The sequence below is a fragment of the Cupressus sempervirens genome, chromosome 6 (genome assembly GCF_028749045.1).
Source record: "Cupressus sempervirens isolate cs-2001-9-10 chromosome 6, ASM2874904v1, whole genome shotgun sequence".
Lineage (NCBI taxonomy): Eukaryota > Viridiplantae > Streptophyta > Pinopsida > Cupressales > Cupressaceae > Cupressus > Cupressus sempervirens.
This window is the reverse complement of record NC_143123.1, coordinates 624,263,199-624,289,284: the sequence shown is the minus strand read 5'-3', so window position 1 is coordinate 624,289,284 and position 26,086 is coordinate 624,263,199. Positions and strand designations below refer to the sequence as shown.

The 26,086-nt window shown below is 35.5% G+C and overlaps 1 protein-coding gene across 1 annotated transcript; it reads left to right on the top strand.

Annotated features, from left to right (window-relative positions):
* LOC149553775 (mitochondrial outer membrane protein porin of 36 kDa-like) lies at nt 1–22,235 on the top strand. The gene is made up of 7 exons (XM_089789133.1): nt 1–73; nt 162–222; nt 305–372; nt 6,587–6,697; nt 6,993–7,079; nt 21,241–21,449; nt 21,627–22,235. The coding sequence occupies exons 2-7, from the start codon at nt 174–176 to the stop codon at nt 21,931–21,933; spliced, it is 831 nt and encodes a 276-aa protein (XP_089645259.1). The 5' UTR covers nt 1–73; nt 162–173; the 3' UTR covers nt 21,934–22,235.
* The last annotated feature ends 3,851 nt before the right edge of the window (nt 22,236–26,086 follow it).

Here is a 26,086-nt window from a genome sequence, read left to right as displayed (position 1 = left end):
ATGTTTGTTAAGAGAGCCTTTTGTTACGGAATCTATCACTGACCGTGTCTGAATTCATTCCGAGGATCAATAGGTGATCCTTCTCATCCATTTTAACATATCATTTTACCACCCTCGATCGCGTTCCTTCCTTTTTTCTGATTTTTCATCTCTGTGTTCAGGTGATTTTAGTGATGGGGAAGGGTCCTGGGCTGTTTTCAGACATTGGCAAGAAGACCAGAGGCAAGATTGCTATTTTAATCTGTCTTATTTGTATGCATATCTTGTTTACAATTTAATAACTGTAGTTGGATATATTGGGCAGATATTCTTAACAAGGATTACAACTTCGATCACAAGTTCACTATCACTACCTATACATCCAATGGACTGGTAAGCTCCTTTGTTTTAACCTAGGCAATAGGTGCCCTTCACTTTTATTAAACCATTGTGCTTTGATAATTTTCTTTTGACGATTGTAGATCTTGGGCGAGGTTTCGGTAGGCCCATTATTTGGTCGTCCCACATAGAATTTTTTGGTGTTGGGGGTATACGGGGGCGACATTCATGAATTTTGAATTTGGGTCTGGGATGTAAATGCCACATTTTTCTGAAATTGTGACATTGTAATCTCACCACTCTGTTGGGCCATCGCATGGTAGTATTTGTCGTTAAAATGCTCTGTGGATATGAGGCCGTACTGTGGCATCTTCTTTAACGCTCTATGTATTAGACGAGGTCATGAATTGCCTTATTGCATTGAGGGAAATTGAAGTATTTGTTACGCTCTCGGTTCACATTTTCCACATACCTCACCCCAGTTGCTATTACAACAGATTTCCTTGGACAGCTTTCTTTGTAGTGGAAAGAAAACTGAATAAGGCTTTGCTTTTCCAGATATCCAGATTCCAAACATTCACGCCATTTGAGCCACCTTATTCATATTGCTTCAGCTATTTAATGGAGATTGATATTGATATAAAAAGATTTAAATAGGCAGAGTGTATGGCTAATGGCCACAATGAATGATACTGGAACTAGATAACATACCGAACATAAAGGAACCATATATAGGAGTTAGGCAACCAATAGGATACTGGAAACATCAAATGAAAGAAACCAAACATAGTTCAAAAGTCTGGAAAACGTGTGGCATTTGAGTATTTACCATCAGACATTTGGGTTTCTTTCACCACGATCATAGTTGACACCAATCAGGTTGGCTTACTGTTAACGAGGTTGTTGTGAACATGAAGAATTGCCTAGCTAACACTGGTTATGGTTTATCTAGTGATGGCACTGCAGTGACTTTTATTCCTTCCAAATTTGATTTTGTATAATGCTATTATCACATTTTATCTTGTGTTGTTTGTTGTAGGTACAATGCTAGAATATTGAAAAACATCTCTTGTGTAGGTCAAGTTTGAGTAGCCCGTTTCAACTCAATGATTGGCAGTAGAGTTGTTGGTTGCATTCATCTGTGTTTATTTGTTCGTGTGGAATTGATGGGTAGCATCGACAGAGTCAAATAATGAGAAATCCCTTAAAATGAGTTGAAAAATTATTAATCATTTATTCTGGACTGCATTTCAACTTTTTTGAAAATATAATTCATCTTTAGATCAAACAGTTCATCTTCATCACTGTCAGTTGTTTTTGATTAGCTTTGAGGTATTCAAAGGCTTTGTACCAGTTCCGCCAAAGCTTCTCCATATCCTACAATTGATGCAATGCTGTGTCACCAAATCGTAATTGGGTATTCCTCAATTCGGTTACTTGTATCCACAGCATTGAGTGCTTATAATTAATGTGAAAAATCGTTCATCTATTCATGTGACCCATAATGCCTGGAACCATAGCTGTTTGGGTCATTGTATATTTTGTTAAGTGGGTGCATTTGATTGATATGATAAAATTTTAAATGAAAATGCTATGATTATGGAATTGTGTTCTTTCACTGGAAATTAGTATCCAACATATCTGTCATGTACCCATATTTATAAGATTTAATAATAAAACTAAAGGAAATTAATAATAGAATAAATAATAATATATTACTATTTTCTATTATAAATATAATAAAGAGATTAAACAACGTAATCAATATAATAAATAAGAAACAAATCTGTAATAATAATATTATAATTAATAATTATAATTACATTAATACAATAATCAAAGATATTAGTAATTGACATAATGCCATTAAATATAATATGATATTATATTTTAATAAATCAAGCTATAATACAATATAATATATTATAAATAAATATAAAAAATAATAAAAAATACAAGCATGGAAAGTGTCAAAACCAGTAACTCATATTATGATCATGTCCACAATGACATAACTTGCAACAATAACTCTTGGTGACATTAATATATCCAAAATCAATACAGATATATTGGATATCAAAGGTGACAATACCCGTACAAACTCAGCAATTGAAATGGTGTCTAGTGTGCAACGTCTGTCATTCCAGAACAGAATATTTCTATGACTCCAGAATACCCACGCACAGCAATGACCACGCAGAAGCAAGAAACTGATTCTCATTTCACCATTGAAAAGTAAAAATCAAACAGGGCATAGTATCGAGATCATTTGAGAACAGCAGCAGAAAATAAGGGTGGGAATGAATGAATACATACGTTTACAGGAGTTTGTAATAACCACATACAAGCCTTAGAAAGTTCTCTGTAAAGGTTAATGGTGTTCGAATACCTCTTGGCAATAATATCGTCCAACATGCTCAGAGAATTAAAGTGGTTTCTATTTTGATTAAGGTCTCTATGTTAGAAATACTCCCTAAACATAACAACGAGATTAATAACATAAATTGATAGTTAATCTGAAGAGGTGAGATCACGATGCTTCATTTTGAATAGTCGCACTCATATAGGAATAAAATATAAAAAGAAGTCAAGAGAAGATGGGAAGGAGGCATATGGGGGGAAAGAAAAGGACAGGAAAGAGTAGACGACATCATTAGACTCGGCATTAATACATAAAACATCAAACACCACCTTGGATAAGTACGGAGATTACTTCATCGGCTCTGTTTAGAGGGAATTGCCATTGTCATTTGGTGCAAGCATATACTGGCAAGTCAGAGATGACACCGCAGCACGGCAGAAAACATATCAATAACAGTTGTAATATTACTATCCGTCGTAGTGGTGAATACATTGAAGTTGGAAATCATTAAAGAGGTATATAAACAGTGACCATGATATTGTAATTGCAAGCATTCAATAATCAATCAACTACAGTCATATTTATCAGCGAGGATATAAAATACCAAGTCCAGAACATATTCAAGTTCACCATTATTGTATTTTCAACTGAGATCATTGAATAGACGAGTAATTCATATTGCTTGAGGACAAGCAATTTGAGGAAGGGCAGACTGTCATGTACCCATATTTATAAGATTTAATAATAAAACTAAAGTAAATTAATAATAATATATTACTATTTTCTATTATAAATATAATAAAGAGATTAAGCAACGTAATCAATATAATAAATAAGAAACAAATCTATAATAATAATATTATAATTACATTAATACAATAATTAAAGATATTATTAATTGACATAATGTCATTAAATATAATATGATATTATATTTTTAATAAATCAAGCTATAATACAATATAATATATTATAAATAAATGTAAAAAATAATAAAAAAATACAAGCATGGAAAGTGTCAAAACCAGTAACTCATATTATGATAATGTCCACAATGACATAACTTGGCATGATAACTCTTGGTGACATTAATATATCCAAAATCAATACAGATATATTGGATATCAAAGGTGACAATACCCATACAAACTCAGCGGTTGAAATGGTGTCTAGTGTGCAACGTCTGTCATTCCAGAACAGAATATTTCTATGACTCCAGAATACCCACGCACAGCAATGACCACGCAGAAGCAAGAAACTGATTCTCATTTCACCATTGAAAAGTAAAAATCAAACAGGGCATAGTATCGAGATCATTTGAGAACAGCAGCAGAAAATAAGGGTGGGAATGAATGAATACATACGTTTACAGGAGTTTGTAATAACCACATACAAGCCTTAGAAAGTTCTCTGTAAAGGTTAATGGTGTTCGAATACCTCTTGGCAATAATATCGTCCAACATGCTCAGAGAATTAAAGCAGTTTCTACTTTCAGATCTATGAGATTTCCACAATCCATGAATATGAGTTTTAGTTTCTGGATTTGATTGTGTGTAGCTTTTTACCATCAACGTTTCGGATCATACTACACGATCCATCATCCGGATGCCAGAGAACAAGAAGAACAAAAATGTTCTTCTTGTTCTCTGGCATCCGGATGATGGATCATGTAGTATGATTTGTTCTTCTTGTTCTCTGGCATCCGGATGATGGATCATGCAGTATGATCCGAAACATTGATGGTAAAAAGCTACACACAATCAAATCCAGAAACTAAAACTCAGTTTCTACTTTGATTAAGGTCTCTATGTTAGAAATACTCCCTAAACATAACAACGAGATTAATAACATAAATTGATAGTTAATCTGAAGAGGTGAAATCACGATGTTTCATTTTGAATAGTCACGCTCATATAGGAATAAAATATAACAAGAAGTCAGCAGAAGATGGAAAGGAGGCATATGGGGGGAAAGAAAAGGACAGGAAAGAGTGGACGGCATCATTAGACTCGGCATTAATACATAAAACCTCAAACACCACCTTAGATAAGTACGGAGATTACTTCATCGGTTCTGTTTAGAGGGAATTGCTATTGGCATTTGGTGCAAGCATATACTGGCAAGTCAGAGATGGCACTGCAGCACGGTAGAAAACATATCATTAACAGTTGTAATATTACTATCCGTTGTAGCGGTGAATACATTGAAGTTGGAAATCATTAAAGGGATATATAAACAGTGACCATAATAGTGTAATTGCAAGCATTCAATAATCGATCAACTACAGTCATATTCATCAGCGAGGATATAAAATACTGAGTCCAGAATATATTCAAGTTCACCATTATTGTATTTTCAATTGAGATCATTGAATAATAATCGATACTCTTCAAGTAAGAATGCTGTCATAAAAGTTTGAAGTTCTCATCTGATACACACGGAAATAAAGACTTTAATTGTCTCTATCACACTATAAAATTCGTTATGATTCAAGACTTACTAGGAAAAAAAAACTTCAAATTAAATTGTTAAGGAAAAATTGTCTTAAATTTTCAAGTAATTAGACAAGGGACATTACAATATCTGATTGCACCAAGAAAAACTATCAATATTATGATCAAGTTAGTTATTGCACCAGGGAATTTGTAAATGCTTCTGGAAACAAATTGCATATACCCTTTTTTCGCATCTCAAACCTTTACAAATTCATGACACGGACTGTGGAAATATCATGTCTTTAATTATTAATTTATTACCATGATTGCATGTTCCTCAGCATTATTAATAAGTCTTTGAACCCAGTTGCCCCTTTTTTGAGATAAAAGCTGCAACTGATCACCAGATCTCTATTGTTTTTACTTTTATCCCTAACTTTATATACAATACAGTGGACATGTGTAGATTGTGTAGCTGGGAACACCAGTCTCATGGCCCTGGTGTATTGTGCAAGACTTGAGCACTTGCTTGAGGCTGAGAATATCAGGAATTTGGAACACATCAGATGCTTGATAGAGTTAAGAGTGTTCACATGTATTTTAGATAAATATTCACAAAACAATTCCATGCACAAAAAGAAAGAATCTCATTCGCTCACATATTTGCTCAACAAAGTGCCCATAAGACTATATTCATTATTGGTTGTTTACCTACGACACTTGTGTACTTCTGTATGCTACCTGTATGCTACCTATGTCCCTAAAAATCTAAACACCACTAACAATAGCATGACTGTCTAGGATATTTACAATAAAGGTTGGATACCATCTATTTCTAGGTTTGGGATTGGGCTGGAACCCAGATGAGTGCATCATTTGACTTCCACCATCATGTTTTCATGTTGTTGCTGGTATCCACTTCCCTGCTGTCTACCATCTACATCTTTTTAGTGCACACTGTCGCAGTCCTTGTCTTGTCTGTCTCTGGATTGATTATGCCATTTGCACTTGTGCTAATTGTGGCATATATCCTTGTGATTAACTTAAAAACTTAAAATGGGTCCAACCCACCCATTTGGACCACTTTATTATCAGAGCCTTCCTGGACCGCTTAGGTTCAGAAACATCTTGGACCATTGTAGTATTGCATTTAATTATAATATAAATTGGCTGCTTGATCTATTATGAATTACCTTAGTAATAACTTGATGTCCAAATTAAAGCATGACATAACATGGCATGATTTTTAGATTTTTGAAGATAAGAAAATTGGAGAACTAGTGTGGAGCTTATGGAGGAAATCTTTGTGTAAACACATATAATGGAGAAGCTTTATTATTTTTCTTATTTAGTTTTGGTTGATAAGCTATTTAATGCAAATAATTTCTTTTGAACATTAGATTGCCATCACTTGTTTCTATCTTCTCATATGCATAGCTAAGGTCTTAATGGCATCGTTTGTCACATCCAGGCATTTACATCTTCTGGCACCAAGAAAGGAGCACGCTTTCTTGGAGATGTGAAAGCAGAGCTGAAAAGTGATAATATTACAGCTGAAATTAAAGTGGATCCAAACTCCAAGGTTTGACATTCTATTTTATTTTAACTAATGTTTTAGATTGCTATTATGTACTCAGTTTACCTCAAAACTAAGGCTATGCTTGCATGGTTTGATGGTTCTGTTCGCTTAAAGTTGGTCCCCTTTATGCCTTTTAAAGTATTTTAATATTATTGTTTGTCATTTGTTGCATTTATCTTTATGGCCCATTTCTTTTTTTGAACAATGAACCTGTTTTATGGTGCTCTGTTGGCATCAAATGAATTTATATTGCCCAAATCTAGTTTTACAATGTTTATGCTGTGTTTCTGATCAACAGATATTTTCAACAGTGACAGTTGATGAACCGGCTCCAGGTGTGAAGGCTATTCTCAGCTTCAGTATTCCTGACCAGAGATCTGGCAAGGTGTGAAACCATATTTCATGACTTAAATTCACACACGTGATTTCTTGATTCAACATGGACAGTAGATATAAAAGCTGCACAGACTGATTCCCTGGTTTATGAAGCCCTTCTAGATCTTAAGGATTCTCTGTTGTGGCAATTATGCTAGTTTTCTCTAAAATTTCCACAAGCACACATGGTCTGTGGCCCTTCTCAAACTTAGTTTGTATTCTCTAAGTGCAATTTTATGTTGAATGTTGAATTAAGCATTGATTGTAGAATAAAACACATTCCTAAAAGCTAGAGCATTCTTTTTAAAAAATATTTACAGTTAAGGCACTGAGAAAAAAGGCATAAGATCAAGCAAACATCTGAATACTATGCATTCAAACAGTATTATTTACATTTTATGTCAATTCTTGTGACCTTTTTTTTGATCCTTAAATAGCTGCTGCAGGGCAGCATCCTTATATTATATTAAAAAAAAAATATTAATGCAGGATCAGTAAGTAGCAATCTATAATGTCCTAACAAAAGCTTTCTACCTGATACTACCTAACATCCAGCTTTACATCTAAATATTTCTCTCGAATGACACTTGGCCTAAACAAGGAGAAAAACACCGATCCTTACCAATTGTTGTACTTGTCATAACAACTGTACATATCAGAGTTCCAAAACTTGCTGCGAGTCAGGCAAGTTGGGCGAGTTGGCGAGCTGGGTCAACCCAGCTGAGTTATGTCATCTCGGTAACTCGGTTCACTGAGTTTTGTGGCATAACTCGCCCAACTTGCTGAGATGAAGCATGCATAACTCAGCTGGGTCTGAGCATACACTTGCAAGTTTACTTTGCAATTCAACACTCGGCTTAGGGGGCTGAAAGATTTATACAAATATAACATTTAAGTATAAGAATTGTTTTATACTTTAAGTTATATTTGTATAAATATTGTCAGGATGTTTGAGATAGGTTTCAGCTTCATAGGAGTTAGGATGCAAAATCTAGATTTTGGGGTTTTCCAAAACAATGTTCAGACTCAGCGAAATTCCAAGATTCAGCACATCTTTAGCATTCTAACCCCCCATAACATATCCTTGCTTTCTAAGGTCAAACTAAAGCCAGAACAAGGATTGTCTAAAGTTTTAAGTTTGTTTACTCATTTCATCCAAAATCCCTTTGGTTTCAATTCTATATTCCTGATAGACTGGGCTACAATTTACATTTTACATATACGATGGATTTATCATTTATGTTCCTTTTTCATGTATGTGATGATAAATTAGCTATTATTTGCTGATGTTATAGTGTCTTTAAGTTTTATTCAATAAAGAGTGCATGAAACAAGCTTTAAATCATTAAAAATTTCTAAATTTCAAGGTTTTTGTCATTTTGCCTAGTCATAGCTGAGTTGTTGCCAAGTCATAGCCGAGTTGGCCTTGCTGAGTCTGAGCCAAGTCTGAGTTTGGGAACTGTGGTGCATATCGATAGCAAGATAGAACAAAGTGACATAACTTTATGAGGTGACCATTTTCCTCTTGCTGTGTGCATTGTTGGCAGCCCTGGTCTTGACTGGACAATCTGAGCTGCAATCCAGCAGCAACCTCTGCTCCCATAACAAGTTCAGTCCAGGTATAATTTCTTTGTCGGAGTTCTCATCCAAAATGTCACCCATAAAAGACATCTGTCTTTTCCTGCAAATTAACCTCATAGGTGTGTCCATACTGGGAAACCATTGAGTTTGAAATAGATGCAAATGAATAACTTTTCCACTGGTCCGCAACCCTAACAGCAGTCCCCAAAATATCAGATGATTATTCAGTCCCATTCCCAAGATACACCAGTTCTTTATCACTCATGGTATGACCTAACTCATCCACCACCCATAGTCACAAATGTGTACCATCTTCCGGTAACTGATATGCATCTTCTTATGAGAGACACCAAAATAATATATTGTTCAATTGTGCTGACTAGGCAACGACCAACATGTCATTGTCCTTCCCTATTTCAGCTATATCTTTGCTTACCTCACTTGATCCTAAAATGAATGTATCCACCTTTTGCACTAAATCCACCGATAATACATCACCTCCCTCTGAAATGTCCAGTGGGTACATGCATTCCATCATTCCTGCAAGGCTTGTGGAAAAACGATCATGGTCCCATACCTTCCTTGTCACCTTGGACATCCTGGGTATATTCTATCCTGCCCTCAGCTGTTTTGTCATCCATGCCATCCCCAGCCATCCTCTGCTGATTCATTTGCCACCTGGTCATCCTCACGATATATGCAACTGACTCAAATTCTTCAAATTTACTTACTAAAGCTTGAATGGGCCTTAGCCATTTCCTTAGCTTCCAGTTTGGTATTGCATTCTGTCAGATAACAATTCATCATTATTCCAAGATTCGCATACCTCTGATTGCTATTCCATGCCTTAGCCCCAGTAGTGCTGCCTGAAATTCTGCCATATTATTCGTAGTTTCCCCCAACAATTTGGCTTCCTCACAATGATTCTAACCAAGTGGTCTCTTATCACACACCCTGGTCACTCGGCCTAGAGTTCCCCGTTGAGGCCCTTTCAAAATCAATCTTAACAGACCCTTTTTCCATTTCATTCCACTTCACATTCCCTGGGATAGGATCAGCCTTCCTACACATATTAACGGGGAATGCAATTTCTTGTAACTTGCAAGGTGGATTTTTTTGTTATTTAATTCAAATTATGACAAAAAATAATGAAAATGTATATCTTAAAACTTAATGAAAATTTGATTGTTACAATATTCAATGATAAAGCAACTGACACACAGTTCAACGTAAAACTTGTGATGACCTCACAAATATTAACTTAATATAAAACAGAGTTCCATGACTCTCTGCAAGTCGTGCGAGTAGTCCGAATAGCTGAGCCAAGCAGACCTTGCCAAATTTTTCTGTCTTGGCCCGACTCATGGAATATGATATATAATCTCATATATATATATATGTATGTATGTATGTTTAATTATTGACGTATATAATTTCAAGGGTTTTTTCATTTTGCCGAGTCGTTGCAGAGTCATAGCCGAGTCACAAGCCGAGTTGATCTTGCCGAGTCCGAGTCTGGGAACTCTGATATAAAATGATGCTGTTTACAATGCACATCAATGCTCATGCTTTTTTTTCTTTGTTATACTGGTAATGTACACAGATTTAAGAGAGGTTCTCACCCAAACAGAAGGCACAAATGGGGACCCAGTCCCCAGCCTCACTTTATCGTGCACTTCAGGTAGAAATCCACAAGCAAAGATGACCAGCAGGGGCAATGAGCAATCCTGGCTCAGCAAGGATTTGAACTTGGGTGGCCAACTAATCAATCACACCTCTCAATCAATCCACTATGCCCTTAACATAAAACACATACAAGCTTTGGTATCATGGGAAATGGAAAAATATATATTCATAAATGACCCTTAACCTGTCAATATCATATTCAACTGTTAAGTAAATTTAGTTTGGATATCCATCATTTGTTGATAACCATCCCTAAGCAATGTTCAATAGTTTTTTTTTGATAGATAGCAATGTTCAATATTTTGACTTATCTTTCTGTTAGTGTTTAGCTTTCTTCGCAATTTAGCCTTGTTTTTCATAATGATGATATTGTGATCAAGCTTCAACAGCTAAATTAACTACATGGCTCAAAGCTAACAGCAGGAAAAAAAATTGTGTTGGAAAATGCTAAAATTTTAATTTAGCAATCCAATACTAAAAAATTGACTAATTAGAACAAAATTAGTTGTTTGTTGGATTGGGAGAAATTTGCATGATAATATATTAATAGGAGATTTATAAATACCAAATATTTCATTGCGGAAGCAATTTCAATTGTGTGAATACATGTGAAAGTGTATTCTAAGACAGATGCGAGTTATTGAAGACAGAGGTTGAGAGTAGCAAAAAATTCATTAAGCATAAGAACTTTTGAAACTTACACTACCAGACCCAATATTTGTTCTCAATTTCCAATATTCTGCAGGCCAAAAATAATGTCCTCCATCTGCTATAATAGCTGAAACCAGAATTGATGAAATCATAGAGAGGAGGAAAACTCAAACGATAGGGTAGAAACAAAACACAAAATTCGGCCTATCTACCCATTTAAAGGCATTTGTGTTGTATCGCTTGTCATTTTCTGCTTTTTGTAAGGTTCTGCATGGTCTGATTATTTGTAAATTGGTTAGAACACGAGGTCATTGAACCCTGGACTTCATGATGATGAAAGCTGAAAAACGACTTCAGGCTATCACTCAAAAATCTGGAAATGACTAAAAAAGTAAATAGTAAACAAATAAAAGAAAAGCTTACCAGGCTACCACTGCTGAAAATCATTTTAAAATATGCTCTTTAACGCCAGCAAAGCTTTGTTTAAACTTAAAGCCTACAAACCCTAGTCAAATGCCTTCACATCATAGCCAAATTTAGAGCTAAAATTAGACAGTCAAAATAAGCAGGACAAGAACTGTTTCCAGGTGGACAGCTATAAAGTTGTAGCTGAAGCTCTCCAAATATTACAAGCTTTTGCAATTGGCAAGACAATGGTGATTTTTTCTGAATAACTCGACAGCAAGTTATTCCACAATGTGTATGCCATTTGTGAGTTTTGCAGCTCTCATTGTAATAATGTCCAGAACATGAGGTCTGATAAATGTTGCCATCTTGCTTTGAAAAAACCTGTTAAGGGTCTTGCAACTGCGGTTGGGTTCATGTACACAGCACAAGATCCAATAATTGTTTCCCTGTATTGGTTTGATGAACCTTCTGTATGTGTTTTGAGCTTCTGTTTTTAATTGTGTGTTCTGTTTTTTATTGACGCTTCAAATCATACTCTATGATTCATTATCAGGATGGAGTGTTAAGAGAATAAAATATTTTCATGAAGTGATTCGAAAAATTGATGTAAAATAGAACACAGTTAAAACCAGAAGCTCAAATCACATTATTATGGACTGTGGAAATCTTGTGTCTCTAGACCTGTTGTATGACAAACATTCATCAACTGCACTATGCTGGAGGGTACATCCTCATTCTGGCATTTGGAAGAAGCACAAACTGGAAATATTCATACTTAATATTTCATTTACTGTCACCTGCTTGATCAAAATGGATTTTTTTTATGAAGTGAGAACGACCTTGATACTTGATAGGCAGGTAATGTTTAGCATCTCTCCTAGTTCTGGGTATTATGGGATGGGAAGAATTTTCTGGATTTTGAGGATAGTGGAGGGGTGGCTATTAAAATTATTTGTGTGTGTGTGTGTGTGTGTGTATCTATGTATATATACACATACAGACATATATGTATGTATATATGTATATTTTCAATTTTTTTAAAAATTATAAAAAGTTAAAAACATAAAAAATAACTTAAACAACTTAAAAGAAACAAAAATTATAAAAGCATGAACATTTAAAATATATCTAATAGCCAAACCACATGAAACTGCTTGGCTTATTTTTGAAGTAGGCATAGATCCTTCTATAGTGCTTTTGAGAAGTCGACATTCTCACCTTCTGTCTTGGCTGCATGATAGCAGTCGCAACTTCAAAGCATTGCTGATGCTGACTGAAACGTGTGGGCCCATCAGAATTCTTTACCATCTCATGGAGGATATGCTTCCCACAATCTTTGACTGGTTGCCATGTGTCCCTCCAAACTGTTTCGATAGGGCCTGCCGATGCATTCTGGGAATATTCTCTTCCAGACAAAGCCTCACGACTAATGGCTTTTCTAGACAGCTGCTCACTTTTAAGCACTCGGATTTGTTCGTGCAATCATGGTGACTCTAATCAAGCCATTGTGCTTTTGTAGTTGGAGTGTAGCTGGCAGTCATGCTGCAATGGACCAATAAGATTCACACATTTGCTCACATCACAGGAAATTGAGCAATCTATGCCAAATTTCTCGACATGCAGATTGATTGTAACTAATTGTAATCAGTCTTAGGCCATCTTGACTGAGGGTTGTTCTATAAAGCCTCGATAAGTGGTATTTTGAAAGAGGTTGGAAATATTGGACTTCTGTCTGGAAGGCGAGGAAATATATTGTATTATTTGCAGAGTTCTACTTTTTATGAGAACAAGACCCTATGGCTTGTAGTTTAGGGGTGTATATTGTAGCATTTTCTTTCTAGGGCATTGCCTTAGCTTATTTGTTCTTAATAAATCATTGGGACTGTGTGTGCTTGGTGCCTTTTCCTTTTGTTTAGTAAATGTGTCATGTGCTGACTCTCATAGGTGTGTTGCATTTAGTTTATGTGGGTTCATTTATTTATGGTAGCTTAATATAGAACGGAGGATGAATTGCATTGCCTACAACTTGCTCTCTTGAGATGCAAGTCTTAGGAAGTGAGGTCTTCTCTTACAACCCTTATTTGAACTATTTGTATCTGCCCCGGAATAGTGTTGAGCATTGTGTCCTTAGCTGGGAAGACTTGCACTTTAGGAATGATGTGCCTTACTTTTGACACTTGCACATGCCTCCCACGACAAGATATGAGTGTGTGAGCCCCATGTCTAGGACTTTGGCTTCTTGTTTTCTTTCCAACAATGAAGGGAACGTGGTGCATTGTGTCGGAGTTGGATGATGACACAAAGTTTTGACTGGAAAAGGGGGAGCCCTACAGATGCCACTTGACAAATTTCAAGCCCATCCAAGAAAGCTATGAATTGATGAATTGCCTCCCCTATGTTTAGGCTGTTTGATTGAAGGTTGTCCTTGCCCCTTTTCTTTGAACACCAATCACGAAGAGCCAACTTTTAAAATCTTGGAGGTTTTGTTGCAGGAGCGCACTCGTTCCCACCATTGCAACACTACTAGAATTGCCCCTACATAGAGGCGAGAGCTAAATAAGTGGATTTATAGTTTTTCTTGGCACACCCAGAGGGATAGAGCCAAACACAGTCGCCAAAGCTAGTGCATGCTTTGGGATTTTCAACATGAATGCAACACGAAAGTGTACACAACTAGTAGCAGTTGAGGTCCAATTAGGGCATGGACCTAAATAACTGCACCCATGCTGATTGGGTTGCTCTGCAACCCTATCATGTGGAACCCATTCCCAGTGCTCGAGATGTTGTTTGATCTTCAGTGCAAGTTGAGGATTATTGAGCTTGAACAATAATAGAGAACCCTTAGGCATATTTTGGCTATGCTAGAGGCTTCTTATGAGGAGTCATATTCAACATAAGAAACTATGATAGAGAATCATAGCTTGTATGAAGAGATTATAGAAGTTCAAGTTAGACAAGAGATGAACCTGTTTGTAGTGAGTTTTTAGAGTTCTTCCAGTTCTTGATGCTGGATATGATTTCACTGTTTGAGGGTGACCCGGTGGTATGGCACTCAAAGCAAAGCAACAACTAAGGTCAACAAGATCCACAACTGGCACAAGGGAGCAAGGATAGCATTTCACCCTCAGAGAAAGTAGAGACACCTTCGAAAGAAGTGTCACTGTGGGAAGCACTACCCAAGCCATCCAACAAGCAAGGAGAAGCAAAGGATGATGGCATGTGATTCTAGGATGAGTTGGAAGCGTTTTGCACTTCACTCGATGAGAGCACTTCGACCACTCAGACAAAGTCATGCCTTGCATCCCGAAAAATAGGACCACCTTTGTCGAGCCCCCAAAACACATCGACACATCTACAGTAACTCATTTAACAAAGGTTTGTGGGTGCCTAGTCAAGTATTTTTTGGAACCACTCACTTTTTAGTCTGTTGATGTATGCTCACGTTAGAGCATGAAGAGAGTCTTATTAAAGAAACAGAGATGCTGTCACACGTAATGTTAGAGGAAGTACCCAAGTTAAGTCATGATTTTGTCACCTCTGACATATCATAACCAAGAAGGGCAATACCCTTGTTTCCCTTCTTTTGCCACAAATTGTTGGAGTCGTTAATTAAAAGGAAAAAATTAGGTTGCAGGCTTGGCTATTTCCCAAGACCAAATAATGGCTTCTTGTAAAAAGTTAGTTCCAATTAGTGTAAAGAGTTAGGTTTTTTGCTTTGTGTGTGGTGTGTTTGGTTTCAATAAGCGCCATTGTGCAAGGACATATTTCCAATGTCCTATGTATAGTTGACAGTACTTCATGATTATCATCATCGGTTGTAATTCCCCTATTTTAATGGTGATTTTAGTCTTGTTACTTTGCTAACCCCCATTTGTTTGTAAAGAGTGAACATACCAAGGCAACAAGGGTTTCCCATTTTTGCACGTTCTCGGTAAGTTACATTATTAGCATTCTCTATGCGATAGTAAAGTCCTATGCTATGATATTTTGATTCTCTATGGTCAAACTTAAAAGAATGCTAAGGCCTAAAGAAGTAAAGCACTTCAAAAAACAAATGACAAGAGAATTGTATGTGGGCACTGAGATAATCGAACCAAAATTCACATATTATATTATCGGCAGTGATTATATACATTGCAAAATTTACAAAATCATCAAAATTCTTTCGTCATTTACATATATATCTTAAGCATCTTTTGAAAGAAAACAAACTATTTAAAGCAAAATATTTTTGTTCTGTGTGGAGGTCAAGCTTCGTTGAACCAGGGTTGTCATTTGGGAGTCATCTCCACTCCTTGCCAAGTTATCTTCCGAGTTTGAAGACCCCCTACTCCTTGACCCAGATGGTGTGTACCATATTTGCTCGAAGATTACCCTGAGATAGAACTCTTATATTGCTTCCTCTAAGATTTTCACGTTGGGGTCAAGGTATTCCTTAAGGAATTCGACCCTATGCCTCACGTAGCAATGACGAATGTTAAGGGGTGGTAGTGGAAGTTCATAACAAATGTCACCAACGACACCACCTCACTCGTCTCCAGATAAATCTTGAGGTCGGTTGCCAATTGCAACCTCATGCCCTCTTGCGCAAGCACGTCCTCAAGCCCCTTACAGAAAGCCTTTCCAAACATTTGCACTCCAAGGAAGACAATTGTGACCCTAGATTTCCTCAAATCTAACAAAGAGCTTTCGAAACTCAACAAAATGTCAAGTGTTCAGCCTATACTGGTCTTCGTAATGAAGAAAATCCTTGACAAGTATCCATTTCAGGGCTGTAAGGACCAATTTATCATCAGTCCTGACCAACATAGCTAGGTGGTCATCATCCAGGAGCCTGAGGAAAGGCTCTTGAGGCAGTGGGCTGGCTAATCTCACATGAGTGTCATTATCTATAGGCTAAGCTAACCTAATCTTTGCTCGAACTCTCAGGGCCTGCAAATGCTATGCCACCTTTTGAGAATGATTACCCTTCTATAGAGCAAGTGATTATTGCTGCAAGCATTTTGCATTTAATTCTTCTGAGAGAATGCCGTTTCAATTTTGCAAAAGCACCTCACCTATTTTCCAAGAATTGCCACTTGTCTACTTTTGGGATGGAAAAGCCAAGTTTTAGCTATTGGTAGTGTCACTAGAGGAAGGTAGTACTCCTTGAACTCCGGAAAAAGGTAACCGCATTTAATATCTACTTAAAATGAAAAATTATATTTGATATCCTGTACGCATGAACAATTTTTCGCAATATTTATGCATCAATACTTGTCGTTTCATGAAAGTGGTGATGTCCAGCCTGGATTTCGCAGACTCCACGATTAAATACCTGTAATAATGAGGATGAGATGTCTTTCATTCACAATCAGAGGTGTCCTGCTACCGCCTTTACAGCCAACTTGGAGGGATCATGTCATAATCACTCATGCATATTAACGCCAAAGGGCATAAAGCAGAATTGAACAAAAGTAAAAAATAGTGTAAAAATGCAAAGTTCAGGCTACTTTAGCAACTCTACTGGGGCTATGACACCAGACTAACATTAGAGCACTATAAATGGTTATCAAGGCGATAACCTCGTCAGGGATTTGGACGTTGACTGGCAGCGAGGTTCTATCTGATCGGCTATGGGATAATACCTCACCCACATAGTCTAGCGGGCTAGTGAAAACCATTTCTTCCTCTTAGTAAAGGGAAGAATTGCCCCCCCTCTGTACACACAAATCCCTGGATGATCTACTTTCACTTAATGACTAATTAATCTGGAGTGCTAGTTGGACATGTTATTTTAGTGGGGTATCAAATTTAAAGTTTCATTACGAAGCCGTAATCAAATGCAACCGCTTGTTTCCAGTTTTTGGTGTCCCCTTTTCCTTTGAGGACATTGGTTAGCAACTTAGCTGCCTTGGCTCCTTGTTTTAGAAACATTATCTCAGCATTTTTCAGCTAATGTTGTTTGGGGCTTTGTACCATTTCCCTTTTTCTCTTAGAAGCTTCTCCTTGCAGTGGCGTCAGGTTTTAAGTCCTCTGGTTTGATCGGCACCTTGAATAAATGTTGTCGCTTTCTTTAAAATAGGGGAACTCTGATCTTTGCCTTTTGCATGTAGGTTTTTTCGCCTCAGATGTTTGTTTAAATAATAGTGATAGCGGATCCGAGAAATCAAAGCTCAGTTGTTTTGCAGCCCAATGGATAAGGCCTTGGTCTGCGAAACCAAAGATTTTGAGGTTTGTTCTCTGCAGTCTGAGATCCCCTAAAAGTCGCCAAAATGTAGGTTCCTCAACACCGCTTCGGAGCAGTCCACGGTTTCACCTTTGGTCTTTGCCTTGTGAGAAATGGTTGTGGCTTCAAAATAGTGCCGATGCTGGCTGACACACGTCAGCTTGTCAGAGTTTTTTTAATCACCCCACGAAAGATGCACTTCCCTTAAGCTTCAACTGACCACCACGTGTCCCTTTGGACAACCCTGTTTCAAGGCGCCTTGCTGATGCACATTCTGGGAGCATCCTCTTCGGGACAAAGCCTTACAACTAATGACTTTCGAGATGGTTGTTCACTTTTAAGTGCTTGGATTTGCCTGCGCAATCATGGTGACTCTGATCATGCTGTCTTGCCTTTGCAGTTGGAGCCAATTTGACAGTCATGCTGTGATGGACCAATAATATTCAAGCATTTGCCTGCAACTCAGGAAATCAAGTGGTATATGCTAGATTTCTTGGCGTGCTGTTTGATTGCAACTAATTGTAATCGTTCTTAGGCCATCTTGACCAAGAGTTGTTATATAAAGCCCTGATGACTGGTATTTTGAAAGAGGTTGGGAATATTGGACTTCTGTACTTTAGGTGAGGAAATAAACTGTACTATTTGCAGAGCTCTACTTTTTCTGAGAACGAGACCCTATGGCTTGTAAGTTGTAGTTGAGGGGTGTATATTGTAGCATTTTCTTTCTGGGGCATTCGCTCTCTCGCCTTGGCATGTTTGTTCTTAGTACATCATGGGGATTGTGTACTCGGTGCTTTTTCCTTTTATTCGGTCAAGGTGCCATGTGCTGAACTCTCATAGGTGTGTTCCAGTTAGTTTATGTGGGCACATTTATTTGATGTTAGCGTAGTTTAGAACAGAGGATGAATTGCATCGCCTATAGCCTGCTGTCCTAGGATGCAAGTCTCAGGAAGTAAGGTCTTTTATTATGACCCTTATTTGAACTATTTTCATCTGCCTCAGAATATTGTCAACACTGTTTCCTTGGCTGGAAAGACTTGTACTTTCTTTAGGAATGATGTGCCTTTATTCGGACCCTTGCAGATGTTTCCCATGGAAAGATATGGTTTAAGCCCTATGTCTAGGACTTTGGCTTCTCGCTCTCCCACATTTGACACATTTAATCTTTAGAATTAGAACCTAAGTCACAAGGTTTGAATTTGAATTCGAGTTCGTCGATCATAAAATTCGGATGACATTCGGCAAGGGTAAAAATTCGGAAAAAAAATCGACATTAAATTGAACGTATATATATTTATCTATATTTAAATATAAGTAATATATCCACAAAATTGTCAAAATAGTTTTACATTGCTAAATTAAAATAATTAAACTAAATAACTTAATATTATTTTAAAATAAAATAATCTTATTATAAATAACACTATTATATTAAATTTCATAAAATTCGGATGAAGTTTGGAAAGGGTAAAAATTTGCTGAAATTCAAACTTCATGGATGAAATTCGGCAAATCCTGTGACATAGATTAGAACTATCACCGGGAACTCTAAACTTTTTGAGGTATCCATTAATGAAGCCCATGTAGATTTTTATACCTATGTTGCTGGCAAGGACAGGACTATTGGAACAAGAGGTTGATCCAATTATTTTTCTAGGTTGAGCTTGCATTTCATGAAATGGGTTGAGTTATACTAGTGCAACTTTGAGGTATTTTTTTCTATTTTTTCTTTTTGTTCTGCAATTATTTGAACCTACAAAGTTAGCCTTGCCTACAACCGTCTTTTATCCCTTGTCAGGGAGGGAAAGAAGTTGCCACCTTAACCTGGAATGGTTCTCCACATAAACAGAAATTCGCTTTTATTCTGAAGCCTACATTAATGGTGGATTAATTTGCCATTAATATCATTCCTTTTATCCCTTTGGTTTGTGTTTGAGATTAAGGTTGAGGTAAAATTTGAGTGGGTTTGACATTAAGGTTGGGATCAAATTCGAGTGTCTGTATAGCTGATTCCCCGTCCTGATTGAGGTATTGATAATTCTCTTTCTGGTCAGTGTGACATGTTTACCGCTCCAACTTTCAACAAAATTAGAGGTGCACAGGAAATAAACATTTGAACAGTAGAAGAAATTATCTAATTCCACTGTGTGGTTGGATCTCACCTGGTGTAAATCCTATCTGTATTGATTGGTCGTATCATGCATGTAATAACAGTGAATTGATCTCACATATTTGATTAGGAAATGAAAAATGAAGGCACCCAAGGGACCGTCCTTTGAAAATGAATAGTAATGCCCGGACCCAGGTGGCTTATATAGATGTGGGTTGAGCTTCTCAACATATTGTCTCTTTGTTCTTTAATTTTTTGAATTTCGAATCATGAAAGTGATGTTGCACATATGAATGTTTTTATTGGTAGCGAGATCTTTTAAGGGCTTAATCTGATGGTTTATGACATGTCTTCTCTGTCTTTGGTTTTCGTTAGATTTAAAAAAAATTGTGTAGGTGGTGGTTATCAATGATGACAAGGACACAGGAAAAGACATTCTCACGGATAGTCTATGGGGGTGATGGATGAGCATTCTGATAACTCAGTTTTGGCTGAGTGCAGTTCACCTAATCCGGCGAAGCTATTCCTTGCAGACCTAAGCCCCCCATAGAAACAAAATCTGTGTTAGCATCCAAGCATTCTTGTGAAGCTTATTTATATATTTTCTTTTCTATTCAGATATTGTTCAGTTCTATGAGGGTGTATAGCATATTTAGTTTGAGTGTGAATTGAATAGATAGTTTCCTGCTCAGTCTATGTTCTAATATTATTGAAGCAATATCCTGTTCCTATCATGTCTGGGCTCTGTTTACTAGTATACTAATTTTAAAAAAATGAAATTTAGTATTTCTGTTTTTATTTCCACCAAATGCTGGACGATTGTCATGGTGTAGATCAATTGCAGGGAATATTTTCTACAGTAATATTCTTTTAGTTTCCCAGCAATAAATCTGCTGTACATGGCTTCATTCTGTTCTGCTAGATAAAATATCTTCTAAATAATTCTCTGCCAGTGACTTCAGATTGATGATGGTCAGTTGCAGGCTTTGCCAAAAACTTGTACAAAGTGGTGGGAAAATTTGCTAAAGCAGTGTCATTACTGTTGTGTTTTATTCTGGTTTTTATATTGCTTCTGTACAAGATTTTAATCTTTGCAGTATTTCAGCATTTTTAACGAGTGTCCGCAATCAGAAGATTAAATTTATGCAAATCATAACAGCAAATATCTGGAAAAAATTGTGAGTTCTGGTGGCCTGGATATTGAGTTTTTGGAATTTCAAGATCCCGAAGGCCCAAGAAATACATAAATAATGATTTAATCACAGTTTGGCATGAAATAAAAAAGAAGAGCACTCTTATCTCTTCTAATGCAAATTTTTCCTTTTTTCCCAATTAAATGAAAACATTTTGCATCTTTTGATTGGCTGTGTCAATCCCAAAAAAGGTTTTTGGCAGTATGATGCAAAATTGTTTTGTGTGCTACCTGGGACTTAACAAAATTATTGGATGTTTAAAATTTGATTGAGTGATGCTGAATTGATTATCATAAATGTTTTTCTCACAATTTTCTTACACTGTTGGTATCAGGCTGAGCTACAATACCTGCATCCTAATGCAGGGATTAGTACAAGCATCGGGTTGACAGCAACTCCTATTGCAAACTTCTCAGGAGTCATTGGAAATGGAAACTTTTCTGTAGGAGGCGAGGTTGCCTTTGACACTGCATCACGGAACCTCATTAAATATGATGCAGGCTTAAGTTTTTTGAAGCCCGATTTTGTCACTTCTTTTACCTTGTAGGTTTTCATCTTGTCATTTCTAAATATTCAAACAATTTATCTATTTGGTAGGAGGATAACTATAATGTTTTTATGAAAAATGGCCATCTATAATCAAAATATATTAATGACGATCTTATGATGAGAGCATTTTCTAGAAACATTAATTTCTTACTGAAAATGGTCCATTTGCAGAACCGACAAGTTTGATACCTTGAAGGCATCTTACTTGCACACTGTGAGTCCTCTAACAAAGACTGCTATTGGAGCAGAGATATCACATAGTTTTTCAAAGAATGAGGATTCATTTACCATAGGAATGCAGTATGCTCTGGACCCGCTGACATTAGTGAAGACACGCCTTAATAACTATGGAAAGGCAGCCGGACTGATTCAGCACGAGTGGTTTCCAAAATCTTTTATTACATTTTCTGGAGAGGTTGACACCAAAGCCCTTGATAGTAGCGCAAAGATGGGGTGTTCTGTTGTCTTCAAACCTTGAAAGAAACTGTCATGGATAGTGAATGCTCAAATAGATTAAGATTTGAGTATTAGGCTGTGTCAAATTTTGATTGAATTTTTTCCCCTCAGAATAAAGTTGAGGAAGTTGCTGTTGAAAATGGATTTTGCCAAATTCGCATGGCTGGAATACAAATCTGGTATAAAATGAATCTTCATTGTCAGCAATTGATTCTAGAGTTTAGTGGTCAAGCCATTAACTGAGTCCTTATTGCTGGACAGAGGAAAACATTTTTTGTTTGTTTTATATTCAGATCATTTCAATTGCTTCAGTATATTTATGAACCCGTGCCTTTGTGATATACTTGAAAATCATGGGTTGAGAATATTTATTCATGCTTTGGTAGGAGTATCAGGGGAGCTATATCTGACGGTCATAGTGTTTAGCAGAAGGTTAGACGTTGAATTGATGAATGGACAACCATGGTATTAATTTTTTTACAAGATGTTATAATGCCATTTCAAAACTTGCATCCACGGCAGATACAATATTTACTTTATTTCTATCAAGTGCGCTTTATCACAGGGTGTATTTTTTTGAAGTTTATATGCAAATTGCTAGAGAGGAGTGCTAAATCAGAATTGCTGACACAACAAATGCGAAACATGGAGACTTTCAGCTTTCTCAAGATTTTTGGTGGTACTTGCATTTATTGTGTTCCTAACTAGAGGGCACTCCTCAAGAGCTTTCTATTTTTCACAGATCTTTATGTGCACTAGTTCTTCGGTTTTATTCTATAAGCTGATTGCAGTTCTGTTGAGTTTTTATTTTTTTAGCAAACCATGTTTCGGCGCTCTGCTTGGTATAGCGGAACACTCGTGTAGTCATAACAATTTAGTGTGTATTGCAGACTCTGCCGTTTTCTTGAGTGATACAAATTAGAAAAGGTGTTGGCCTTTCCTCACGAGTTAATCTGATATAGTTGTTTGGAAGTTCATTACATGAAGGGCTAAATGAGTATTTCAATAGTTTCTCCGGTCATGTTTATATAAAGTAATATATTGAAAAATGTATCATTTTTTATTATGTATAAGACGGAGTGTATTAGATCCATAGCGCATATTCTCTCATACAAACTTAATAACAAATTAAAAATTAAGGCCCTGTTTGGTTGGGGAAGAGGAATATGGTTCAAAACTTTATTATCTCATAACTAGGTTTTCAAAAACTTAGTTTTTCATTTGGTAAGATAGTTGAACCATTTGGTTGACACGGAAGATGAATATACAAATCAAGTTTGAGTTTGATTGTCGATTTAGAAATTGGAATTGGAATCGTTTTCAAAGCTGCCTCATGCAAAACATAGAAACTCCATAGCTGTCCTCCAAGAAGTTCGAGTTCAAGTTCAACTACTATGAAGTTTGACAAGGTTAAATTTTTTTAAAAAATTGACATTAAACTCACTTTATATAATTTATTATAATATTTTAAAAATATAATTATATTTAATAAATTTTTAAAATAGATTAACATTACAACATAGATTTGAAATTTTTATAGAAGAATATCACATTTTAAAAATAAATATAAATAAGGCAAGAGCCTACAACACAATGGTATATTGTGAGCCTCTTATCGAAGAGGTCTTAGGTTTGAATCTATCCTGCTTAATAAAATAATAATTAATGATAATACACAATAATTAATCATGGCTTCTGCCTCTTAAAAATAAAAATAAAAATAAATTTGATTTTTAATTTTAAAAATATTAAATTTATGAAACACAAAATACTAATTTAACTACATTATTTTAAAAACATAAAACAAAATGTATTGGTAATTCAGTTTAACTTAACAAAAAATAAATAAGAAAAAAACACTTGAATTTATTACATTTAAGATTAGACATAAGTTAAAATAATAATGAATAAACTATATTTAACATTAATATTTAGAAATCCCAAAAAATTGCCTAGCAAGAAATCCCAAAAAATCGCACATTTGACGATTTTATCAAAATGTATTCATAATACAAATTCACAAAGAAGTGATCACAAAAAACGTTAAAAATAAATAAAAAACCATTCATAAAATCCAAAATCAGGTCTTGATTTCGTTGGAAGATGCATCATCCAATTTTGGCCCAAAATTGAAAGACGAAATTGAAAATTAGATTATAAGTTTAAGCAACCAAATGCCCATTTTTAGCTCCAAAACCTGGTTTTGGCCCTCATAACCCAATTTTGGCCCTCATCTTCCAACAACCAAATTGAGCCTAAGTGATGACTCGTACAAGACTCTTTTTGCGTTTGACTTTATAAGTATTTAACATCAAATATCTTTAAGATAATTGAAATAACTGTCCATAATTACATTTCTAAAAGGAACAATTATGAGTTGAATATTTCGTTATTCTCTGCCAGTCAATAAATTCCCTCAAAGAGGTGTGTGTGTGTTAGATAAATGTAATCTAGCTAAGAATATGTCAAATATTTATTGGAAATAAATGTAAAAAAACAACCTAAAGGGGGGTGAACCTCTAGTAATCAGAAAATAATGATTATGGATTTGATATTTATAATTTATAGTAGTTGTTTGAGAGAGTTTTGTTTTCCTCCATTTTAGTTAAGATAGTCTAAAGGATTAGGTAACTTAATTGAAGTTTTTAGGTTAAATTAAAATGACTTATAGAATTAAGTAAATAAATGAAGTCTTTAGGTTAGATTATTACAATTGGAAAAATAAAAATTTAAGCATATTTTTAGTACTTTCAATACAAGTGACTTATTCATCTTTCTATGGTATTACTGTATTCTTCTTTTTGATTAGAAATTCATAGATGACTTTTTCAGTTATTTGTCAATGTTTTTTTCTTTTTCTATTTGCTTAAATATGATTTCTCTTTCTCCCAACTTAAAGGACTTGTTGAAATAAACTATTCTTACCTTTAATTTCACCTAAACAAGAGACATGAAGAATGAGATGAATTTTGAGAGAGTTTGTGAGATGCAAGGATTTTTTAAAGATATGCTTCCTATATAATGGAGGGTATTAGGAGGACCATAACATTTAAGTGTGGGCTTGATATTTTAATGTTTGAGTGCTAGTTGATATTTTAATGTTTGAGTGCTAGTTGCTTGTAAGGTTGTGATCTTAAAAATTATTCTTTCTAAATGTCCAAATATAGTTTTCATATATTTCTTGTAATTTGACCCACAATTAAATTTTACTTAAAGAATGTGGCATTTATTGTTAGTATTGAATATGATAGTTTGTTATGAGGATATTTATTGAGTATAATTCAATTTTCATTGTTAATGAAAAGCTTGTTGATGGTATTCAATTATCTCTTGAAATTCAAGAGTAGTTTTTCTTGTCGTACGCTTAAACAAAATGAATTGTACCAATATGCCACAAGAACCTCTTAAAAGTTATTTCTCCATGCTACTTGACTTGGTGATGAATGTATCGCTTTAAGTTCATATTTTTATCAAACTGTACCAAAAGTAATATACAAGTATTGAAAATTGGTCATTGTCCCCAACTATTTAAGCCATTGCAACCCAAAACCATTTACTCCTTAAATTGGTATACCAAACATTCATCATTGACCAATACTTGGAAACTACAGGTTGAATGCACAAACTGAGTTTATAAGCCTATCTTCTATCAATAGGTGGGAATTATATATATCAACTAATGTTACCATATTCCATAGAAAATAGAACTTTCTATTGAAGATGAAGAAAGCTCAACCCACATCTCCCAAAAAACACTTGCATGCAAATACTTGTTGTCACAGAAAGAGAGAAATAAAGCTATGAAGCCTGATTCATGAAAGAGGAGACATTGCTGATGTGAAAAAAGAGAATTGCAATTATATTGAATGATGTTAGATTACAAGAGAGATCTATCGTTATAAACGGAGATCAAAACCCTAAAAGGTAACTAACCTTGGTTGCATTATAATAATTAATAAAAAAATTAATATTAAATGTCTGATGTTTAACTTAACTAAATTAGAGATGATAAGTGACTTAATAATCAAATCAAAATGATTTAATTAATGAGAAAATACCTCATTACTCTAACACCCCCTAAGATAAACTTTATGGAGTAGCTAAAAACATAGAAACTACTACTAAAAACAACTATGGGTCCAAACAACAAGGCTTGATAAGGTACCCAATCACAA